Here is a 22799-nt window from a genome sequence, read left to right as displayed (position 1 = left end):
AGAGTTGGTTCTCCTTCCTACCCTACAGGTCCCAGGAGCCAGTTAAATCATTAGGCTTGGTGGCAAACCCCTTTGTCTGCTGAATCATCCCACCAACCCCATTTTAATGACTTGTAAATGTGTAGTTCAGTAATACCTAAATTCTTTTTTTTTTCTTTCCATTTTTTATTAGGTATTTAGCTCATTTACATTTCCAATGCTATACCAAAAGTCCCCCATACCCACCCACCCCCACTCCCCTACCCGCCCACTCCCCCTTTTTGGCCCTGGCGTTCCCCTGTTCTGGGGCATATAAAATTTGTGTGTCCAATGGGCCTCTCTTTCCAGTGATGGCCGACTAGGCCATCTTTTGATACATATGCAGCTAGAGTCAAGAGCTCCGGGGTACTGGTTAGTTCATAATGTTGATCCACCTATAGGGTTGCAGATCCCTTTAGCTCCTTGGGTACTTTCTCTAGCTCCTCCATTGGGAGCCCTGTGATCCATCCATTAGCTGACTGTGGGCATCCACTTCTGTGAATACCTAAATTCTTAATATTATATGGTCATAACCACTGTTTATTTCCAAAAATAATTCATCATCCCAAATAAAAACAAAAACTTGCCAATGAACAATAATAGCACCCTCTCCTGATGTTCGTGCACGTCAGAACATCATTCCTTCCTCTGAGTAAGTGATGCTCTGACACATGCCCTGCCTAGTTAGAACATCCCTAAGCTGCAGATCCAAAGTCTGACACGTTCTGAGATCCAGCACTCAGGGCCTGCACTCACTAATGTGGGTTTGCAGGACATTCTGGATTCTTAGGCTAGAGAGACTCCGCCCCCCAAAACTCTAAACTCTGAAACACTTCTGTTCTTGAAGCATTTCTCGGAGGGAATACCCAGCATGCGTCTCGCTTGTTATTCTCACTTTTAAGAACAGTGCTTAATGCTTGGGGTTTTCAGGTACTGGGGATATAATTCAGTATGAGAATACTGGCTCATGTGGTACTTATATTTTTGTATTTTATTTTTTGAAGATCTGACAAGTTGCTTTTGATGGGCTGTATTATTTTAACATTCCTAGCAGTGGACAGGGCTTCTCATTTCTCAGCGTCGGCTAAAACATGTTGGTACATGTTTATCTTCCCCTCCATAAAAACAGAACAAAACCCCCGATATTTTTTCTTTAAGAAATGTATTTATTTATGTCTATGTGTAAGCATGTACGTCAGTGCAGTACATGTGTGCCTGGTGCCTGAGGAGGCCAGAGGAGGATGTAATATCCCTTGAGACTGGCAATATGATGATCATAGCGCCATGTGGGTGCTGGGAACTTAGCTTTGGTCCTGGAAGAACAGCCGTTACTCTTAACTTCTGGGTCATCTTCCAGTTCCTGTTTTGTATTCTGAAGATACAGAAAGGAAATAAATCTCTGAGATCTAACTAAACTTTAGGATTATTAATCATTCTTAGATAACTGGAATTTTTATAAACATGAAGATTAGACAGTTTAAGCAGTTTCTGTGTTGTTAGTTTACTATGTATTTACTCATAATTTTGGAAACTGTAAATAAGACAAAGATATTGATTTTGCTTTCTTTAAGAGTACCATTTAGTAAATTTATTTCAACCTAGGCAAGTTTGCATTTATAGCTTTCTTTACACAGAAATAACTTTAAATGATATGCATTTTAATAGTTGGATACCATAAAATCAGTCATTTAGTCTTAAGGCCTGTTACTGCTTCTCTATTGTTTAAGGTCCATGATTAATATTTTAAAAAGTGTACCCCTTGTAGCCATAACTGTTGTTTTCCCTGAGTAGAGAAAAGTAATAAGACCTAGTTGGAAGCATGAACAGATTATTGCCATTAAGTCATTTGTGTTATATTAGTATAAAATATGTTTTCCTTAAACCTAACAAATTACACTTTTTAAAAACAGGAGCAAGCGTTTGATCCCTATGAAACATTATCACAGGACATTCTTGCACCAGAGTTTAATGACCACTTCAGCAAGTTGATGGCCAGACCTGCAGTCGCTCTACATTTTCAGGTAATCTTGAATTCAGTGTTTTTATTATTTTTATTATGAAATAAGTAAATAATTTATTATCTTTCTAAAGAAAGTAGGAAAATTTTTCATCAGTCCTTCAAAACTCTGTGTGTGTGTGTGTGTGTGTGTGTGTGTGTGTGTGTAGGTAGGATACAACTTCCTATAGGTGCTGTCTACCTTTTTGTTTGAGACAGTCTCTCACTGGCCTGGAATATACCAAGTAGGCTAGGCTGGCTGGGCAGCAAGTCTAGGGACCCACCTCTTCACCTCCCAAATACTGGGGCTGTAAGCATAGGCCACTGTGCCCAGCTTTCTTCACATGAGTGCTGGGGTCTAACTCGAGTCCTGGTGCTTTCAGAAAAGCAGCCTCTGTCTTAGTTCTTCCAGTTAGTTCTTAATGTGCACCATACACACTTAGTGACAATGGACTCCTAACATTTTAGACAGGGATATATCAGTCAAACTGTTTAAAAGAAGTTTAAGAGATGGCTCAGCTTCAAGAGTGCTTGCTGGTGTTGCAGACAACGGGAGTTCAGTTCCTGGCACCTACATCGGGTGGCTTAGAGCTGACTGTAACCCCAGCCCCAGGGGACCTAACACCCCTTTTCTGGAATCCATGGACATCCTCCCCCGCCAAATATAAAATGAGATCTTCTTTTCAAAGGAGATAAATACATTATAAAAGGGTTTAAATGTTTCTTAGATGAAAATATGGAGAGTGAGAGAGAATTGCAGCCACACTCTACCACCATTAACAGCAAAGGCTTTGCTGGCATGGCCGGCCTTGACTGCCTGTTAGTTATGGGAACGTCTTCAGGAATGGCCCTTTCCTCCTAGCACAGGATTGTGGTCAGATCTGTGTGCTCCTAAGACAAGCAATATGTGCACAGACTTTACATCACTTGAGCTCTTCTTTCATTTTTCACTGTGCAATCAGCTGTCCTCGTGCAAGTTTTCAGTTCTTCCTGTGTCCTAACCAAGTTACAGCACCTGGGACAAAACCTACTTGCCGTGTCCAGGGAGTATTTTACTTAGGTAGTATTTGCTAATCCCCTTCCTGTCCCTTGGCTCCCATAATGCTCTTTCTCCTAGTTCCTGCCATCTCTGGTTTCTTTCTTTTCTATTTATCTATTTGTTTGTTTGTTTGTTTATTTATTTATTTATTATATATAAGTACACTGTGGCTGTCTTCAAACACCCCAGAAGAGGGCATCTGATCACATTACAGATGGTTGTGAGGCACTATGTAGTTGTTGGGATTTGAACTCAGTACCTCCAGAAGAGCAGTCAGTGCTCTTAACCACTGAACCATCTCTCCAGTCCTCTGGTTTCTTTTTAGTCTCCCTGAGTGTTGTTTTTCCCAAGTTCTGTCATTAATTTCTGCTTCAGTGCTCCTGTGCTGGCCTTGGGCTTCACCTGCATCTATGTGCTGCTTGGTATGTTTCTAGGCCATAATGCTCGTGCTCCTGTGTGGGGTGTGTGTGTGTGGGGTGTGTGTGTGTGTGTGTGTGTGTGTGTGTGTGTGTGTGGTGTGTGTGTGGTGTGTGTGTGGTGTGTGTGTGGTGTGTGTGTGTGTGTGTGTGTCTGTTCGTGTTCTTAGAGACTTGGGGCCTATCTGCTGGGCTAATACTCTACTACTAAGCTGCATTCACAGTCCTCTTTCATTTCTGTGTTTGAGATAGGGTATAACTATATTGCACAGCACAAGCTGGCCTCACTTTTATAATCTATCTGACCCCCTGAGTAGCCAGGGTCCCAGGTGTGTACAGGTGCACCTGACTCAAATCTAACGTGTAAATCCAAGTGACTGTCTTCTCTCTGCCAATTTGAATGTGAATACCCTTCATTAGCTTCTAATATACTATCCTCAGAAATCCATCAATATAGAATAAAAATTGCATTTAATTCTTTTTTTTTTTAAAGATTTATTTATTATATGTAAGTACACTGTAGCTGTTTTCAGACACACCAGAAGAGGGCATCTGATCTCATTACAGATGATTGTGAGCTACCATGTGGTTGCTGGGATTTGTTTTTGGTTGTTGTTGTTGTTGTTGTTTGTTTTTCGAGACAGGGTTTCTCTGTATAGCCCTGGCTGTCCTGGAACTCACTCTGTAGACCAGGCTGGCCTCGAACTCAGAAATCCACCTGCCTCTGCCTCCCGAGTGCTGGGATTAAAGGCGTGTGCCACCACACCTGGCTGGTTGCTGGGATTTGAACTCAGAACCTTCAGAAGAGCAGTCAGTGCTCTTAACTGCTGAGCCATCTCTCCAGCCCTTCATTTAATTCTTAAAAGTTTACTTCAAACTGTGATTTTAAAAGTCAAGTATAATTCATATAAACTGTAAAAATTACCTGACAGCCTTCATCTAAGAACCTGGTACACAAACACACCAAGAACATAGTTCTTGTTTTGTTTTTATTTTATTAGGAAGTCTGAGCTGTGTTTGCAGCTTGGTGGTAGAGCCTTAATATAATGTAATGTATAAAAACCCTGGTTTTGTTTCCTATGTCAAAACCAAAACAAAACAAAGAGTTAATAATCACCAGGAAGTCTTTTCTGTGAGATTTGAATCTATAGAATCTGGGAAGGGGGTGGGAGGGGGCTCTAGGGATCAGACCCAGCGCCTGTGCACACCTAGCAAAATTCTACATCACAGTTCTTGGGATCTGATTTTGTAAGCTACCGCTTCACGTAACCACGAAATTAAGACTTAGAGAAGACCATTTTTTAGGTCAAACTCATTTGTATTGTATTAACTTTAAAGTATCATTCAGTTGAAGTAATGCATCATTAAAAAGAAAACAAAATACACTGTAGAAACCGTATAGTGAGATTGGTGATTCAGACTCCTGGGTTCTCAGCACACGGGGGGCAGAGGTGAGAGGACTGCTACAAGTGTAAGGCCAATGTGGGCTACATGATGGGATCCTGTATTTAAAGCAGCAGAATCAAAAGCAACTGAGAAGTACAGTATAAGTTAAGAAAGTGATCTCAGGGGCCTGGGGATGTAGCTCAGTGGTAGAACACATGTGTGTCGGGTACAGGCTCTGGACTTGATTACCAGCACCACGGAAGGAAAGAAGCGTATTTTAAAGAAGAGCTTTGGAGGTAGAACTTGTGGTTTGGGTCAGCTAATAATTGTGTTCCCTAACAGTCAGCTTGCTCATCTTTAAAAGGGGGATAAAAATAATGTATACAGCCAGGCATAGTGGTACATGCCTTTAATCCCAGCAACCCAAGTAGATCTCTGTGGGTTCAAGGCCAGCCTGGTCTACATAGTGAGTTCTAGGACAGCCAGAGCTACACAGAGAAACCCTGTATCAATGTGTGTGTTTGTGTGTGTGTGTGTGTGTGTGTGTGTGTATGCCTTCTGATTATTAAGCAAACTAAGGGATGTAAGCTGGCTCAGTTGAGTATAAAGCACTTGCTACCAATCCTGATAACCTGAATATAGTCACCAGGACCACCAGGGCAAAAGGAGAAAATCTCTTCCTCAAGTTGTCCTCTGACCTCCTCCTGCATGCTGTGACATGTGTGTAACACACACACACACACACACACACACACACTCACTCACTAAACAAGTATATATTATAAAGCACTGTAATGTTTGGTACCTATTACACATTCAGTAAGTATTAGCTCATGTCATCAGAAAAGTCTTTCTACTGAAAATTAGTAGTGCGAAAGTGAAGTAGCCATTTCACTACAACGTGATGGAATAGATGGTCTTTGTTGACTAGCTTTAAAATGTGCTATTGGTTCTTGCTAGAACTACTCAGCTGCCTGACTCAGAGCAGTATGCAGCTGAAATAAAATACTACAAATTGGGTAGCTAAAAACGGTGAAGTTTGCTTTTCGCTGTTCTGGAGGCTGGGGATTCCAGACTCACGATGCTGGCAGATTCACGGTCCATTGAGGTTTTCTCCTTTGGTTTGTGAAGGCCCTGTCTCATTCACCATGCTGTAGGTAGTAGAAGGGGCCAGCACACTGCTGTAGACCCTAGTAGGTTATCAGCCCTGTTCTTGAGGGTGTGTCCTCATATTCTAACTGTAAAACGAATGAGTGGGGTTCGGTTCCATCCGTAACAAATGCTAAAGGAAAACCTCGCCAGGCCTCCTGACACCCAGTCCACCGCAGCTGCTCACTTAGTAAACACAGTTTGTTGTGTCAGGTGAGTTATGTAGCAAATATTTTTCATAAACAAACTAAATCTGAAATGTATTTACTCACTGGGGAAATATTTTTTAGAGACATAGTATACAGCATCCTTAAATACGTTTTTTTGTATATATTTGAGCTTATAATAGTTCCTTTTATTTTTGGCTGTTGTTTCTTTTGTAAGCTAGATTCAGATCTGTAGCTCGGGATGGCCTGTTGTGTGCACACGTCCTTCCTTGGCTTCCCACAGGTGGGATTATACCTGTATGCCACCTTGGCTAGCTCAGCTTACAGTAGCTTTTAAAAAATCCTTTAGGTTATGAGGAGACCCAGATGGTTGAAGAAAATCTGTGGACAACATTGTGAAAGTTACTTCATCATGTAAGAGATGCAGAAGTGTGTCTGTTTATCAGAAGTGTGCAGGGGGTCGGGAGGGGACGATTTCTAGCACTTCATCCTCACTAGAATGCACTTACCATTATCCCCTTGCTAGGTCTGTATCTTGTATTTAAGCTGCTTCTCTTAGGCAGCGTTGCGATGTGTGCCTGTTTCAGAGATGTGCTGTATCTTTTGTTGCAGTCCATTGCTGACGGCTTTAAGGAGGCTGTTCGTTATGTCCTTCCACGCCTCATGCTGGTTCCCGTGTATCACTGTTGGCATTACTTTGAATTATTAAAGGTAAGACAAAAGCGTCCTAGAACAATGCCGTTAGATGACTAATAAAGCCTAAAGCCTATTTTTACCTGATTAGATTCTTAATATTTTTATTCATAAAATACAGTGTCCTAGGGCTAGGGCTAGAGCCCAGTGCTGAGAAGCCTGCCTATAGCATGAAGCCGGGCTGCTGCCTGGCTGGGTGGCGGACACACGAGAGCCCTGAAGGACGCACACTAACATTGCAACTTCCATACAGAGACCTTGGAGACACTCTCACAGATTGTACTACTCAGCACATCATTTTCATGTTGTAGACAGGTGTGAGGAAATTTATTTTTGTCAGTTTGTAGCATAGATGCTCAAATTATCAATCCTAACAGAAGAAAGTTTTCATGTTAAAGTTAATCTTTGGAGATCCACAGTACGAATCTTTGAAAAAATTATTTTTAATTTTAGAATTATTATAAATATCTTTTATTGTTTGACCATTATACATGTAAATAGTGTGCCTTGATTAAATTCACACATATCCCTCCCGCTCCCCCCTGGGTGTTTCCAACATTTTTCTGCCCCCCCTTTCTTTTTACTTTTTATCATTTGTGAATTTCACATCATACACTCCAGTCCCACTCGTCTTCCCATTTCTTTGAATCCACTCTCTGTCCTTACAAGCTCCCCCCCCCAAATAAATTAATAATAATAATGATGATAATATTGTAAACTCTCACTGTGGAAGCGGCAGTGTACTAGCATGTCTAGTAAGGGTTTTTGACCTAACATTTTTACTTTCGAATGTTCACTGCAATGAGCCATGAACTCAGTCAATTCTGGATCCTCACCAGGTCTCTTCTCAGATGTCCTGTTACTGCCCTGTGTCATAGAGATTCTGCAGCTTTGGATCTTCACGCACCCCAGCAGTTCATAGATGGGCTGGGCCCACTCAAAGCCCCAGCTCTGGGCCTGGGTGGTAGCTGAGTTGGTCAGCCCACCAGCTCTCCTGCACCCACACCACCACACTATCAGGTGGAGCTCCCAGGCACTGCCTGTGAGCTTACCCAATGCCACAGCTGGTAAGGGGCAGGGCTGGTTCTCCCCAGGTCACCCCACTCATGCCACCAGGGCCAGATCTAGCTGCTCAGGCAGGCACAGGGCCCTCGGGGCCTCCCCCCTTCTCATGTCTTCTCTTTTGTTTTGAACCTACAGAGCATAGTTATCTCTGTCTGTTAGACTACTGACCTATCTTATATAAGACATTCATAATTTCATCTAGTTTTATCTTAAAATCATTTTAAAAATGTATTTTTATGCATGTAAGCAAGTGCTTTTCTTGCAAATATGTTTATATACTACATGTGCACTTAGTGCTGCGGGAGGCCAGAGGGCATCGGGTCCCTGGAACTGGAGTTATAGATGGTCATCAGCAGCCACGTGGGAACTGGCTGGGAACTAAACTTAGGTCTTTTGCAAGAACAGCGTGTACTCTTAATATCTGAGCCTGTGTCTAATCTTGACAAAAATCAGTTTGAAGTCTTCATGAAATATAATATTTAGTATAGACCAAGTGCACACAATTGTGTGGGTGTGCATGAGAGACAGGGAGGGAGGGAAGGAGGGAGGGAGGGAGGGAGAATAAAGAAAGAGTAAATTGGTCTTGTTTTTTTGGGACAGGATCTCATGTCATCTAGACTGGCCTTGAACTCACTGTGTAGCTGAGGATATCTTTGAAGGGCTGAGATTACACTCGTGTTCTATAGACACAACTTAAACAGCGGTTCTCTTGTTTCCGTTTCCTGACTGGCCCCTAGTTTTAATGACATTGGCTAAGGAACTTTAGTGATTAATCGTAACAGAAGTGGTCTCAGAGTAAGTCAGGTCGTCATGGTCAAACTTGACTTGCTCTTTCTACGATGCACTGAAGCAGTGTGGGTAGCCTTGCCAGGGTGGAAATGTAGAGGACAACTGTAAACAAACAATAGCATTACTAAGACTTTAACTTTGTGGAAATCCAAATAAACATCCAGGCTCTTTATGAAGTCTGCAGCCCTTCTCACGCGTACCTGTTTCCCCAAGGATGAAACTAATATCATCAGGTTGTTTATCTATGTGTGCACAAAAAATGATGAGCTCCAGGCATTTATCTATGTGTACACAAAAAATGATGAGCTCCAGGCATTTATCTATGTGTGCACAAAAAATGATGAGCTCCAGGCATTTATCTATGTGTGCACAAAAAATGATGAGCTCCAGGCATTTATCTATGTGTGCACAAAAAATGATGAGCTCCAGGCATTTATCTATGTGTGCACAAAAAATGATGAGCTCCAGGCATTTATCTATGTGTGCACAAAAAATGATGAGCTCCAGGCATTTATCTATGTGTGCACAAAAAATGATGAGCTCCAGGCATTTATCTATGTGTGCACAAAAAATGATGAGCTCCAGGCATTTATCTATGTGTGCACAAAAAATGATGAGCTCCAGGCATTTATCTATGTGTGCACAAAAAATGATGAGCTCCAGGCATTTATCTATGTGTGCACAAAAAATGATGAGCTCCAGGCATTTATCTATGTGTGCACAAAAAATGATGAGCTCCAGGCATTTATCTATGTGTGCACAAAAAATGATGAGCTCCAGGCATTTATCTATGTGTGCACAAAAAATGATGAGCTCCAGGCATTTATCTATGTGTGCACAAAAAATGATGAGCTCCAGGCATTTATCTATGTGTGCACAAAAAATGATGAGCTCCAGGCATTTATCTATGTGTGCACAAAAAATGATGAGCTCCAGGCATTTATCTATGTGTGCACAAAAAATGATGAGCTCCAGGCATTTATCTATGTGTGCACAAAAAATGATGAGCTCCAGGCATTTATCTATGTGTGCACAAAAAATGATGAGCTCCAGGCATTTATCTATGTGTGCACAAAAAATGATGAGCTCCAGGCATTTATCTATGTGTGCACAAAAAATGATGAGCTCCAGGCATTTAATCGGAATGAGACGCCTGAAACTTGTCTTCTTGAAACGCATAGAAACTGCCAAGCAAACTCTTTGCCTAGGTGTCTGCAGGACAGCTGTGGAAGTAGTCTAGCTGTTATTCCAGAATTATTACTGTGGGGTCAATGGACAGAGTCTAAGCGGGCAATTGAAACCAGTAATTTGGGGCCTTAAAGGCTGGTGCAGAATGGTCAAGCAGAAAGCTGCTTCCTTGATTGAAAAGGGGCAGGGAGAGAATGTTCCCGGACAGGTGTACTGGAACTGTAGTCGCAAAAGGGAAAGGCAGAGGCACTCACAGGGTGTCTGGGGCCCGTGGGGACTGAGGGAAGAGAGAATGGGTGATTGCCAGAGAACCTCCATCTGTGTCTCCTGCTTTGTAACCAGGTCTGCTGTAAAGGGGAGCAGACACTGCCTAAGGCACTTGACTTGAGGAAAGCTCTTCTTGGTGAAGTGTTTTAAAGCTTCAAGGAATGACCCAAAGACAGAAACACACTGTGTCTGATTAATGAAGCTACGAGCTCAGGATCTGTAATTTTAATGAACACACAGCAACAGTAAGAACAAATAGGAACATGGAATTGAAAAAGTCACAGAGATCTGAATAACTCACACAGAAGGCTATTCAAAGATTAAATGATTTAAAAAAATACACCTGTATAAAAATAAACACTTTCCCCCATAGTGCATTTGAGACCACAGAAATGTCACTGTCTCTACCCCACATCTTTAAATTTATCTTCTCAGGTCATAACAGTAAGTCTTCCCAAAGCAGACCTTCCAAAAAGACAGGCTGTTTCCTCAGCTGTAACTTCCTGCTTCTTTGTGACATGAACCAACAATCTATCTAAGAGGCTTGTGTGTGTGTGTGTACACATTTGCACACACATACATACATACACGCATACATATACACATACACACATACATACATACATACATACATACACACATATATACATCATACATATTGGGAAGTTAGAAGGAGGTATTCTACCAGCAAGCCCATAGTTGTCACCAGTCATAAGATTAGCTATAGGTACAAAGGGATATGTCAACATTACTGGCTGTATTAGTCAGGGTTCTCTAGAGTCACAGAACTTATGGATAGTCTCTAGATAGTAAAGGAATTTATTGATGACTTACAGTCGGCAGCCCAATTCCCAACAATTGTTCAGTCGCAGCTGTGAATGGAAGTCCAAGGATCTAGCAGTTACTCAGTCTCACGCAGCAAGCAGGCGAAGGAGCAGGAGCAAGAGCTGGACTCCCTTCTTCCAATGTCCTTATATTGTCTCCAGCAGAAGGTGTAGCCCAGATTAAAGGTGTGTTCCTTAAACTCGGAGATTCAATCTTCTGGAATCCATAGCCACTATGGCTCAAGATCTCCAAACCAAGATCCAGATAAGGATCTCCAAGCCTCCAGATAAGGGTCACTGGTGAGCCTTCCAATTCCGGATTGTAGTTCATTCCAAATATTGTCAAGTTGACAACCAGGAATAGCCACTACACTGGCCAAAAAAAAAAAAAAAAAAAATCCGGTGACAGCTTGTGAGTAAGTTCATCTTGCTTACGATGGAGACCCCACTGTAGGTATTGACAAGGTAAGCTAAATAGTCACAGCGCCTCAAACCTCATGCACCCTAGTTGTTGAGGAGTTAAACCATGGTGGAAGGAGAGAACCGACTCCTACATGGCGTCCTCCACTTTAAGAGTGATTGATGATATAAGAATGTTCCAAAAATAACTTTAAAGCCATTCAGCAATGGTTTCCTCTCTGTGCACAGAGGAGTGGACTCGGTAGGACTGGGGATGGGGTGCACACAAAGAGAACATGAGGCAATATATTAAAATTTAGTAACTTGAGTATACAAGAATTCCTTTTTTGTTTTTACAACTATTCTATAAATTTAGCATTGTTTCAAGAGAAAATATATAAGAGGAAAACGCATTATCTGAAAACAACTTTAATACACTGCATCTTGTGGAGGCTAAAGTCACCAGTTAGGTGAGGATGCCCGTGTTGTAGAAAGGTTGCGGAGACATGGAAGAGCTTGACTCATTGAGCTGATTCACCATGGTGACTTCCTTGTCAGCTCAGGAAGTGTAGACTATGTCCTTTCAAATACCCATTGAGAAGTGGCCTAGATACTCCTTATGTCATTTATAAGTCTCACTACTGACTATGCATGGACCTCAGTGGGCAAAAGCTTACCTAGCTTTCCAGATCTCTGAGTTCCATCTCTAGGGTCACAAACATCTCTTTGTTGATCTTAATGCCGATAATCAAAGAAATAGCAAATTATTGAACTGAGATTATAGCACACAGCCATTGTTATTTCTGGGAAATTCTAACTCTCCTGATTTTTTTCTACTTGACAAACTTGTAATTATTATATGACTGTTTAAAGGCAACCCGTGAAGGGTTTGTTTGAATAGTCTTAGAAGGGAAGTTTAGTAACTTCAATCTGAATTTAGGGTTGTTTGGATTCGGTAGAATTTCACTGCTGCCACTCATTGAAGATTTTAATCAATAAAAATAAAAGCTTATAGTAGACATTTTATGTCATCAGCATTGTCTTTATTATGATATATATCTGTATCTATTTATCTAATATATGTTATATGTATATGTGTGTGATGGCTACTGTTTATGGTCAGTGTGTGATGGGAGATGTGTGATTAATACTGAGTCATAGTAACTGTGTGATGTCCAGTGTGTCATATATAAAATATCATATGGTGTATATATGATATAAGATATATACATATACACATATATATATATTAGACATGGTCTCACTAGATATCCCTGGATGTTCTGGTACTCACTATATACTCCAGGCTGGCCTTGAACTCACAGAAATCTACCTATCTTTGCCTCCCAAGTGCTGAGATTAGCAGCCTGTGCCTCTACACCCAGCTACTGAGGTATTTTAATGTAGAGCTGAAATGAAGTTTCTGTAAGAAATCTTTTAAAATTAATAAAACACACTTTTTATGTGTGTGTCTGTGTTTTGCCTGTATGTATGTCTCTGCACCATGTAAATGTATTGCTACGAAGGAAAAAGAGGGTGTTGAGTACCCTGGAACTGGAGAGACAGTTATGAGCTGCCATGTGGGTGCTAGGAACCGAATCTGGGTCCTCTGGAAGAGCAGCAGTGCTCTTAACCACTGGGCAATCTCCCCAGCCTGAGAAGTCTTTTATACAGGCAAACTAAGTCATTTTGCTGGTGATCTTCACCTTAAACTTCAGAATAACCAAGCACTGGTACTTTTTCAAACTTGCGGCAGTATTTTTTTTTTTGACTCATTATCTTTTCAGTATTTATTTAGTAATATAAAGATTAGAACATTACTCTTAATATAGTCATTTAAATTATTTTCATTGTTAATCTTTTGGTAGCAAAATGTTTTTAGATACCTTTGGAAAATCCGGAATCTCGTGTGTTCCAAGTAGGGAGCAGTTTATAGGACACAGATGAGAGGTGCGGGGCCAGGTCTGTAAGCAGCATCCAGATGGTTACTTCTGAACCCCTTGAAATATGAGGAAAATGTAAATTCAGATTGTGAAATAAATTGGATGTTTAAATTTTCCTGAAGTGATAATTTTCATATAGTTATATAAATATGCACTTACACAATTTCTTTATAATACCTATGTAATACTTTGTTCTCTATCAAAAAGATTAAAATATTGGCATATAATCTAACATAAATTATTAAAAGGTAAACATTTTTTCCTTTCAAGAGAAAGTGTTTTCTTCTGAGAGAAATATTAAAGAAAAGTTTCAGCAAGTGAAATAAAGCCAAATTTTGAGAGATTAAAAAATTAGATAAGAGCCGGTCGTGGTGGCGCACTCGGGAGGCAGAGGCAGGCGGATTTCTGAGTTCGAGGCCAGCCTGGTCTACAGAGTGACTTCCAGGACAGCCAGGGCTACACAGAGAAACCCTGTTTCGAAAAACCAACCAACCAAACAAACAAAATTAGATAAAAATGCTTATTTCTAAGGATTATAAGGATTATTACAAAATTTTTAAGATTAACCTTCATGGCTTCTGGATACTGCAGGGGTTGAATTTAATGTTATAACAATGTCCTCCTGCAGAGGGTCTGGTTCGATTGCCAGTACCTACAGTACCTACAACCATCTGGGACTTCAGCTCCAGGGGAAAGAATGCCCCCTTCTTGCCTCTGTGGGCACCAGGTACAAATTGGCATGTAGATATGTATGTAGACTAAGCACCCATAAACATATAATAATGTAAAAATTAAAAGTATACCAATAAAACCCTTTATAGTGTTTGGTTACACACAGCTTTTGACACATTGAAATGTTAAATTTGCTTATTTTATTCTGTTGTAAAACAAATATATGTCAACTTTTTAAATTGCCAGAACTTAAGTATTTAACAGAGAGTATGTAGTAATTTTAGGAGTTTATCTTATTGTATGTCTTCATATTAGTGAATAAAAGTAACTTTAAAAAAAAAAAAAACCAACAAACTTTGAAAGCCAGACCTGGTGTACATACCTTCGATCCCAGCACTCGGGAGGCACAAACAGTTCTCTGTGAGTTTGAGGCCAGCCTGGTCTACAAAGCTAGTCTAGGACAGCCAGGGCTCTGTTACACAGAGAAACCCCATCTTGAACAACCACGAGAAAAGTGTTGCTTTGTAATTGTGTGTGTAGTATTGAGGTGGGTGTGGGTGGGCGCTGGGGACACAGGTGGAGGGCAGAGGACAGGCTGTGGAGTTGGTACTCCTTCTGCCTTTCTGTGGGTTCTGCACACGGAACTCAAGTCATTAGGTTTGCCTAGCAAGCGAGTTAGCCAATTAGCCATCCCGCTGGCCCTAAAGTAACTCTTAAAAGTCATGCTTTAAATACTTTAAATTATTTTGTATAATAAAAAGTTCCTAAATCATTTCACAGTTATCTTTTTCATTGACTTTTATGCTGACAGTACTTTATATCTTCATTGGGTTTGTTAACAGAGGGTTGGTTTTAAGAAGTCAGATGGTATATGTAATTATACAAAGTTACAGTTGTCTTTATTAACTATATTAGTCTTTTTGCTGTGTCCAAATATCTGACAAGAAACAAAGTTAGTGAGGAAGGAGTATGGTTGAAGAAGGGATGTAGTCCATCACTGGGGGAAGCATGGCAGCATCCTCAGTCAGGAAGCGAAGGACTGCAAGGAAGGCCAGGCTACTGAAAGAAAGATGAAATTTCAAGACCTGTAAGTCATATCAACTACTCAGAAATTGCTGGTTGTTTGTGAGCTAGAGGCTGCCTGGGGCTGAGAATAAAGAAAAACAAACCCGGGTATGCCCCGTAGTTAAAACATTCCTGGGAACATCTTGACCATAAGATAAAGAAAAATGCAAGGACACAAGCAGGGCTATCTTGTCTGAGTCAATCCCATCTGGCTGGAACCTCCCCTCTGTCTTTGGCCCCTTGACACAGGGTAAAGTCATACATCAACTGGTTGCTATGTGAACAAAGATAAGCACCCAGCCCACAGGAACAAAGTCCTGATGCCCTTTCTCTGACGTGTAATCTTTCTGTTGTTTGAATGAGCGAATCCCATACCTTTGTTGAAATTCCTCGCACCCCTAACCCTTATTCTTTCATAAAAACCCCTAGTTTTCGAGCCTCGTGGCCAACATCCGTTATCTCCTGTGTGGGATACATGTCGGTCCGGAGCTCCGTCATTAAACTGCCTCATGTGATTACAGCAAGATAGATTCTCATGTTTCTTTGGGTGCTCTCTCCCGAGATTAGAGTGGGGGTCCCTGAAAGGGGGTCTTACACTACAAAACCTTCAGATGCCCCAGTGGGAGGGAAGCCCACCTCCTAATGGTTCCACAGCCTTCATCACACAGTGCTACCAGCGGGAACAAAGTGTGCAGACACATAAGCCTATGGGAGACATTGCACCATCAACTGCAGCATTAAATACATTGAGGTTTTAAATATCTGTTTCCACTTTAACTACAAAGAAGTTGAGAGTAGAACCAAAGAATGTAATTTTTTTTCTCCCCTCCCCCCCTTAGCAGTTGAAGGCATGCAGTGAAGAGCAGGAGGACAAAGAGTGCTTGAATCAGGCTATAACTGCCCTCATGAACCTCCAAGGCAGCATGGACCGCATTTACAAGCAGCACTCCCCCAGACGCCGGCCTGGGTAAGTCTGGACCGTGCTTCTTCACCGTGTGTGATAGCCTCTGTTCCAGGTGGGATTTACAATGACACCACGGTCTTGAAAATTATGCTTATGCTTTTGTGACCTGTGTTAGTCAGGAAATCACCAAACTACCATTGTTACATTGATAGGATATAGCTTACAAATTTAAATATATATTTACTGAAATTTTATGTAATTTTCTGCAGTGTGGAATTTTTTAATAATTTTAGTTCTTATGGCTCAAGGAATAAAATATTCAGCTGTAATATTTACTTTGGTAGTAGTAAAATCGAGTTAGCTGCTATTGAGGGGCAGGGCTAGAAGAAAATAATTGTTAGAAATATAGTTTAATATTTCATTATTTAAGCTTTTGAATGCTGAGTATTCAAACCCAGGGCTTTTTACATGCTAAGTATGGACTCAGTCATTGAAGTATACCCCTCAACTCAGCTTAATACTTTGGTTATTTGATTTGGGATTACATAATCATTATCACTGAATAAGCCAAAAGTTACCTTGCTTTTTAACATTTTCTTTTTCTTTTAGGGATCCAGTTTGCCTTTTTTACAATCGTCAATTAAGAAGCAAACACCTGGCTATCAAAAAAATGAATGAAATTCAGAAAAACATAGATGGGTGGGAAGGCAAAGATATCGGACAGTGTTGTAATGAGTTCATAATGGAGGGGCCACTGACCAGAATTGGTGCTAAACACGAAAGGCATATCTTTCTCTTTGATGGCTTAATGATCAGCTGTAAACCCAATCATGGCCAGACCCGGCTTCCAGGATATAGCAGTGCAGAATACAGATTAAAGGAGAAGTTTGTCATGAGGAAAATTCAAATCTGTGATAAGGAAGACGCCTGTGAGTACAGACATGCTTTTGAATTAGTGTCCAAAGATGAAAACAGTGTAATATTTGCTGCCAAATCAGCTGAAGAGAAAAACAACTGGATGGCAGCCCTCATTTCCCTGCACTATCGCAGCACTCTAGACAGAATGCTGGACTCTGTGCTGCTGAAAGAAGAGAATGAGCAGCCCCTGAGGCTACCCAGTCCAGATATGTATCGCTTTGTGGTAACAGACTCTGAGGAAAACATTGTGTTTGAAGACAACTTGCAAAGCAGAAGTGGGATCCCCATAATTAAAGGAGGCACTGTGGTGAAGTTGATCGAAAGGCTAACATACCACATGTATGCAGGTACGTGAGACTAACAAGTGTTCACCTAGAGACTAGCACCCAACGGCTAAGGACACTTCAGAGTTGGGGTGCAGAATGGGGTAGGGCGCCACAAATAAACAATAACGAAAAATCAAAAGACTGAATAATTCATTAAACATTTCTAAAATGTGTCATTAGTTTCAGTGGCAGTAAATGCTCATAAAAATATTTATTTGTAAAAATAATTTGAAAATGATCCCTACTCTCATTTATCAAGAAGTGGATTCTTTACTTGATAAGGAGTTCATGTCTATCCTTGGCTACATAGTGATTTTTGAAGCTAGCCTGGCTACATGAGTTCTTGTCCATATGGGATGTAGTAGGAGAAAGAAATACTACATCTGTCAGGAAAAAGCTACAGTAGAAGAAACCAAAGTTAGAACAAAAGGAAAGAAAGGAAAGTGGAACTTTGAGTTACTTAAAATGGATAAATTAAACATGAATCTGTTCTCTGCTTGACTTTTTCAGATCCCAATTTTGTTCGTACTTTTCTTACTACATATCGTTCATTTTGTAAACCACAGGAATTGCTAAACTTGCTGATAGAACGGTAAGAAAGACATATTTCATTATCTGAACATCTTGTACTTTGCAGAAGTCGTAGTAACACTCAGGAGTTGCTTGGTATTACACCAATAAGACTACTGTTCTTTTCAGCGGGCTTGCTTGCCCAGCCTTTGCTGAGGAGGTCTCTTCAGGGAGAAACGGAAAAACGAGCTTAAAGGATAAAAACTGTGTATTTTAATAAACTTTATTTTGTTTATTAAAGATGCATCTTTCCCTTTAACTTTTACAATAAACTTATGATAAATTTCAAAATACATACAAGGATAGAAGAATATTATACTTTTATCTGTCATCAGCCTCAGTAGTCATTGACTTACCTCGTTTCCTTACAAATTTAATCATCCTACCCCCAGGAATATTTTGAAGTAGATTCTAGACCACAGATTTTATCTAAATATTTTTATATGCATTTCTAAAATAGTGGTTCTCAACATTCCTAATGCTGTGACCCATTAACAAAGCTCCTCATATGGTGACCCCCCAGCCAAGTAATCCCCCCCAAAAAAGATAAATTTATTTTTGCTGCTATTTGGTAATTGTGATTTTGCTACTGTTAGAAATCACAATGTAAATATTTTTGAAGATGGAGATTTGCCAAAGGGGTAACAACCCAGGGGTTGAGAACTTCTGTTCTAAAAGAGAATGAATCTTTTATTTTTAAAACTCATGTATTATTGACCCTAAAAATTAATGATTTCTGTATTATTTATAAAATATTAAGGTTTGAGCTGAAATTTTTACTGTATTTTAAGTAGTATTTTAACTGCCTTACAGTTTAAAATTTAAAATGTGAACCTTTTCTGTGATGATCAGTGCTACCTATAAAACTTTTTTGAGGCTGGGCACTGGTGGCGCACACCTTTAATCCCAGCACTTGGGAGGCAGAGGCAGGTGGATTTCTGAGTTCAAGGCCAGCCTGGTCTACAAAGTGAGTTCCAGGACAGCCAGGGCTACACAGAGAAACCCTGTCTGGAAAAACCAAAACAACAACAAAACAAAACAAAAAACTATTATTGAAAATAAGAATACAGGGTCTTCTTATAGAAAGATGTCTCAAGGGTTAGGAGCATGTAACTGCTCTTCCAGAACCTAAGGTGGTCCCTGTACCCACATTGCCTGAAGCTCCTGCTCCATTGCCTCTGGCCTCTGTGGGTGTATACACATACACACAGTACACACACAAAGTATACACACAGTACACACACACACACACACAGTATACACACACACATACACACAGTATACACACAAAGTATACACACAGTACACACACACACAGAAGTAATAATAATAATAATAATGTTTTTAAAAGAATGACTACGCACCTTGTACCAAATAGTCAAAGGCTGTTTGCTTCTGTGTGCAGTGACTTAGGAGGATAAACAGTACTTGTGTTTTCTGCATAATGAGAGAAACAGCATTACTGAGCCATAGCATTTTTCTTGTTGCATGCAAAGTCTCTTCCATTTACATATGACAAATTTCTTTGATTTGATTTTATTCTTAGGTTTGAAATTCCAGAACCAGAACCTACTGAGGCAGACAAGCTGGCGTTAGAAAAAGGCGAGCAGCCAATCAGCGCAGATCTGAAAAGATTCCGCAAGGAATACGTCCAACCTGTGCAGCTTAGGTTTGACCTGAATGCCACATCTTAAAAATATTTTCACTACCTAGTTTACACACAAGTTCTCAGCTCTTAATTCAAACCCTTCCACTATTGACCTTATCTCCATTGTTTCCTTCTATCTTTCTTTGTAGGATGATTATTAAATAAGTAGCCCTAAAGTAGTTTAATTATTTAAATATACCGTGTTATTTGTATCATCTGTGTGTGTCACATGGTAGATTATCTTCATATACCTATTTGTTTTTATTTTTGTCTGTAATGCGGTGTGTGTGCCTGTGTGTGTGTGTATGATACATGTGTATACAGATTTGCGTACATATGAGTCCCAAAGTTGGCCTGTAGTGTGTCTTCCTTGATTGCTGTCTGCTCTACTTACTGAGACAAGCTAGTATAGCTAGCCAGCTTCCCCAGGGAGTCTCCAGTGTCTTTCCACAGTGGATTATGGACAGCCACATATAAATGTGCCTACTGTAGCCTTGGTTCCCATCCGTTCCTTTATATCCCAGTAAGTAAGTGCAGTAACTGGAGTTTTCACAGTAGGGAGTATTTGTGGATGTTTTAGTTCCTTTCCTCCTCAGAATACCTGGACATTTGATACTTCCAGGAATCCTCGTCAGAGTGAAAGAATATTTGATTCCAGCAGGTGTCTGTTGCTAGTGTTTCCTGTTTGCAGTTACTACCATAGTGCTTTATCTTTTCTATCTTATCCTTGCAGCAGCATTTCTTTGTACTACTAGGGATAGAACATAATTCTATGCCTACTTTATGTATAAGGAAATAAAAACTTAGCAAGATAAAGTAACTTGAAATAGCTTATACAAAAGACTTGGCATGCTAAGGTTAAAACCCATGTCTGACCTCCTTAACCAGCATGCTTTCTTTCTTTCTTTTTTTTTTTCTACTAAACATTGACTTAAACATCTTTTTTTTGTTGTTGGTTTTTTGTTTTATCTTGTTTTGTTTTGTTTTTTTGAGTCAGAGTTTTTCTGTGTATTTCTGGCTGTCCTGGAACTCTATTTTATAGACCAGGCTGGCCTCAAACTCACTGAGATTTGCCTACCTCTGGCTTCCAAGTGCTAGGATTAAAAGCATGTGCCACCAAGCCTAGCAAGACCCATACATCCTCTTACCCATGCCAGAAAGAGCCCTTGTGTCCTCTCTAATAAAGCTATGTTCCACCTCCAAAGGCACTGTCCTGATCTCTCCCTCCATAGAGTTACCATTTTAGATGTGAATTGAAATGTATTACCTTCATTTCAGACCCTTCTATTGAACGTGCTTTTGAGATTGATCTATGTTGCTTATGTCAGTCATTTTTAAATGTATTGCTATGATTTGGCTCAGAATGACTGGATGGAAAGTTTAGGTGCATGTTCAGTTACAGAGGGAGTTGTCAGGAGTTCTCTAAACATCGTCAGAACATTGCCTGTGAGCTCCTGTGCTTTGTACCTTGCCAGTGTTTACAGATGTGTCTGGTTTGCACCTCCACTGTATTGTTGAGTGATTTCTCGATGTGATTTGTTTTCTCCAGTGACTCATGGTGTTAAGAACTTTTGTTTCTTACTGACCATTCATACTGGTCAGAGTCTGGCTCAAACTCCTTGCCTGTTACACTTACTCGTTTAGTTTGCACTGGGCAGAGAGCTGGGCCAGGAAGCTTGTAGTGACTGCACTTTGTCGGGAAAAGGTTTTGCCAGTCCTTTCTTCCACACAGTGGCTAGCCCACTAGTTTTCCTACTGGTGTTTTGATAAGCTGAAACGTTTAGTTTTGGTAAAGTCTGATGCTAAGACTTTCTCCTTTCATGTAGCAACTTTCGAATTGCACTGCTCTTGGAGGGAATGGAACTGTTTGAACTGAGCTAAGCATAGCAGAGGCCGCCACTTCTGTGCTCTAGGTGCACTCCTCAGCTGCTGTGCTCTTGGTGCACTCCTCAGCTGCTGTGCTCTAGGTGCACTCCTCAGCTGCTGTGCTCTTGGTGCACTCCTCAGCTGCTGTGCCGGCCGGGCGCTCCCTAACACGAGGCTGCTTAACACAAGCAGCGCAGCATAGCAGCATACACGGAGGATTGTGTTCTCTCGTCCTTCTGTGAGGAGAGAATAGGCCCTAGCTGCGAATAGTCATTGTTCTGAAGTAATAAAACAAAAATGCTAAAGCAGCTCATTTATGTTACAGTGTATCAGTGGTAGGGAGTGGAAAATTGTGTCTACATAGATGACTAAATCTGTGTACTTGCTACATCATAAGTAATCATCTTGTGGCATTACAAAACAATCCTCTGTCCAAAGTAGTGTTTTTGACTTTGGAAATAAACTACAAGATTATATACTTATGTGGTGCAGCTTACAAAGAAATGATAGCAGTTGAATTCAAAATCAAATACACTAAATGCTAGTTTTTCATTTTATTTGGAAAATGCATCAATATTTATATCTTAAGAATGATGTTGGCGGGCGGTGGTGGCGCACGCCTTTAATCCCAGCACTTGGGAGGCAGAGGCAGGTGGATCTCTGAGTTCGAGGCCAGCCTGGTCTACAAAATGAGTTCCAGGACAGCCAGGGCTACACAGAGAAACCCTGTCTTGAAAAGACAAAAAAAAAAAAAAAAAAAAAAAAAAAAGAATGATGTCAGGGCCCTGGGGAAAGGGATGAGTCCAGAAAGTACTTCCCATTGCACGCATGAGGGCCTGGCTTCAATTCCTAGCACCCATGCAGAAATATAAGTATGGTAGTGTACTGTGAGCCTGTTATCTCAGCACTGGAGAGGTAGAGACAGGAGGATCCTGGGAGCTCCAGGTCCAGTGAGAGACCCTGTCTGTGATGATGATGATGTGATGGTGATGTGATGATGTGATGATGATGATGATGATGATGATGATGATGATGTGATGATGATGGTGATGATGATGTGATGATGATGATGTGATGATGATGTGATGATGATGATGGTGATGTGATGATGATGATGATGATGATGATGATGTGATGATGATGATGATGATGATGATGATGATGATGTGATGGTGATGATGATGTGATGATGATGATGTGATGATGATGATGTGATGATGATGATGATGATGGTGGTGATGTGATGATGATGTGATGATGATGATGTGATGATGTGATAATGATGATGATGATGTGATGATGATGATGATGATGTGATGATGGTGATGGTGATGGTGATGGTGATGATGATGATGGTGATGATGATGATGTGGTGATGATAATGGTGATGTGATGATGATGATGATGATGATGATGATGTGGTGCTGATGATGATGATGATGGTGATGTGGTGATGATAATGATGTGATGATGATGATGTGGTGATGATGA

The 22799-nt window shown here is 40.6% G+C and overlaps 1 protein-coding gene and 1 long non-coding RNA gene across 3 annotated transcripts in view; both read left to right on the top strand.

Annotated features, from left to right (window-relative positions):
* Sos2 (SOS Ras/Rho guanine nucleotide exchange factor 2) overlaps positions 1 to 22799 on the top strand; it is a 98092-nt gene that overhangs the window by 47754 nt on the left and 27539 nt on the right. Inside the window, exons 7-12 of one of the 2 annotated variants that reach the window (NM_001135559.1) lie at positions 1929 to 2039; positions 6784 to 6882; positions 15919 to 16043; positions 16590 to 17245; positions 17735 to 17816; positions 19341 to 19463. In NM_001135559.1, the coding sequence (NP_001129031.1) occupies positions 1929 to 2039; positions 6784 to 6882; positions 15919 to 16043; positions 16590 to 17245; positions 17735 to 17816; positions 19341 to 19463 (1196 nt within the window). Of the gene's footprint in view, positions 1 to 1928; positions 2040 to 6783; positions 6883 to 15915; positions 16044 to 16589; positions 17246 to 17734; positions 17817 to 19340; positions 19464 to 22799 lie in introns of both variants that reach the window. The other variant, XM_006515635.1, reaches the window with a different exon arrangement.
* Gm31679 (predicted gene, 31679) lies at positions 8803 to 11790 on the top strand. Its single transcript, NR_164313.1, has one exon. It is a non-coding gene; the product is annotated as a predicted gene, 31679 (long non-coding RNA).

The sequence above is a fragment of the Mus musculus genome, chromosome 12, assembly GCF_000001635.26.
Source record: "Mus musculus strain C57BL/6J chromosome 12, GRCm38.p6 C57BL/6J".
In the NCBI taxonomy this organism is placed as follows: domain Eukaryota; kingdom Metazoa; phylum Chordata; class Mammalia; order Rodentia; family Muridae; genus Mus; species Mus musculus.
This window is presented reverse-complemented; position numbering and strand designations above follow the sequence as displayed.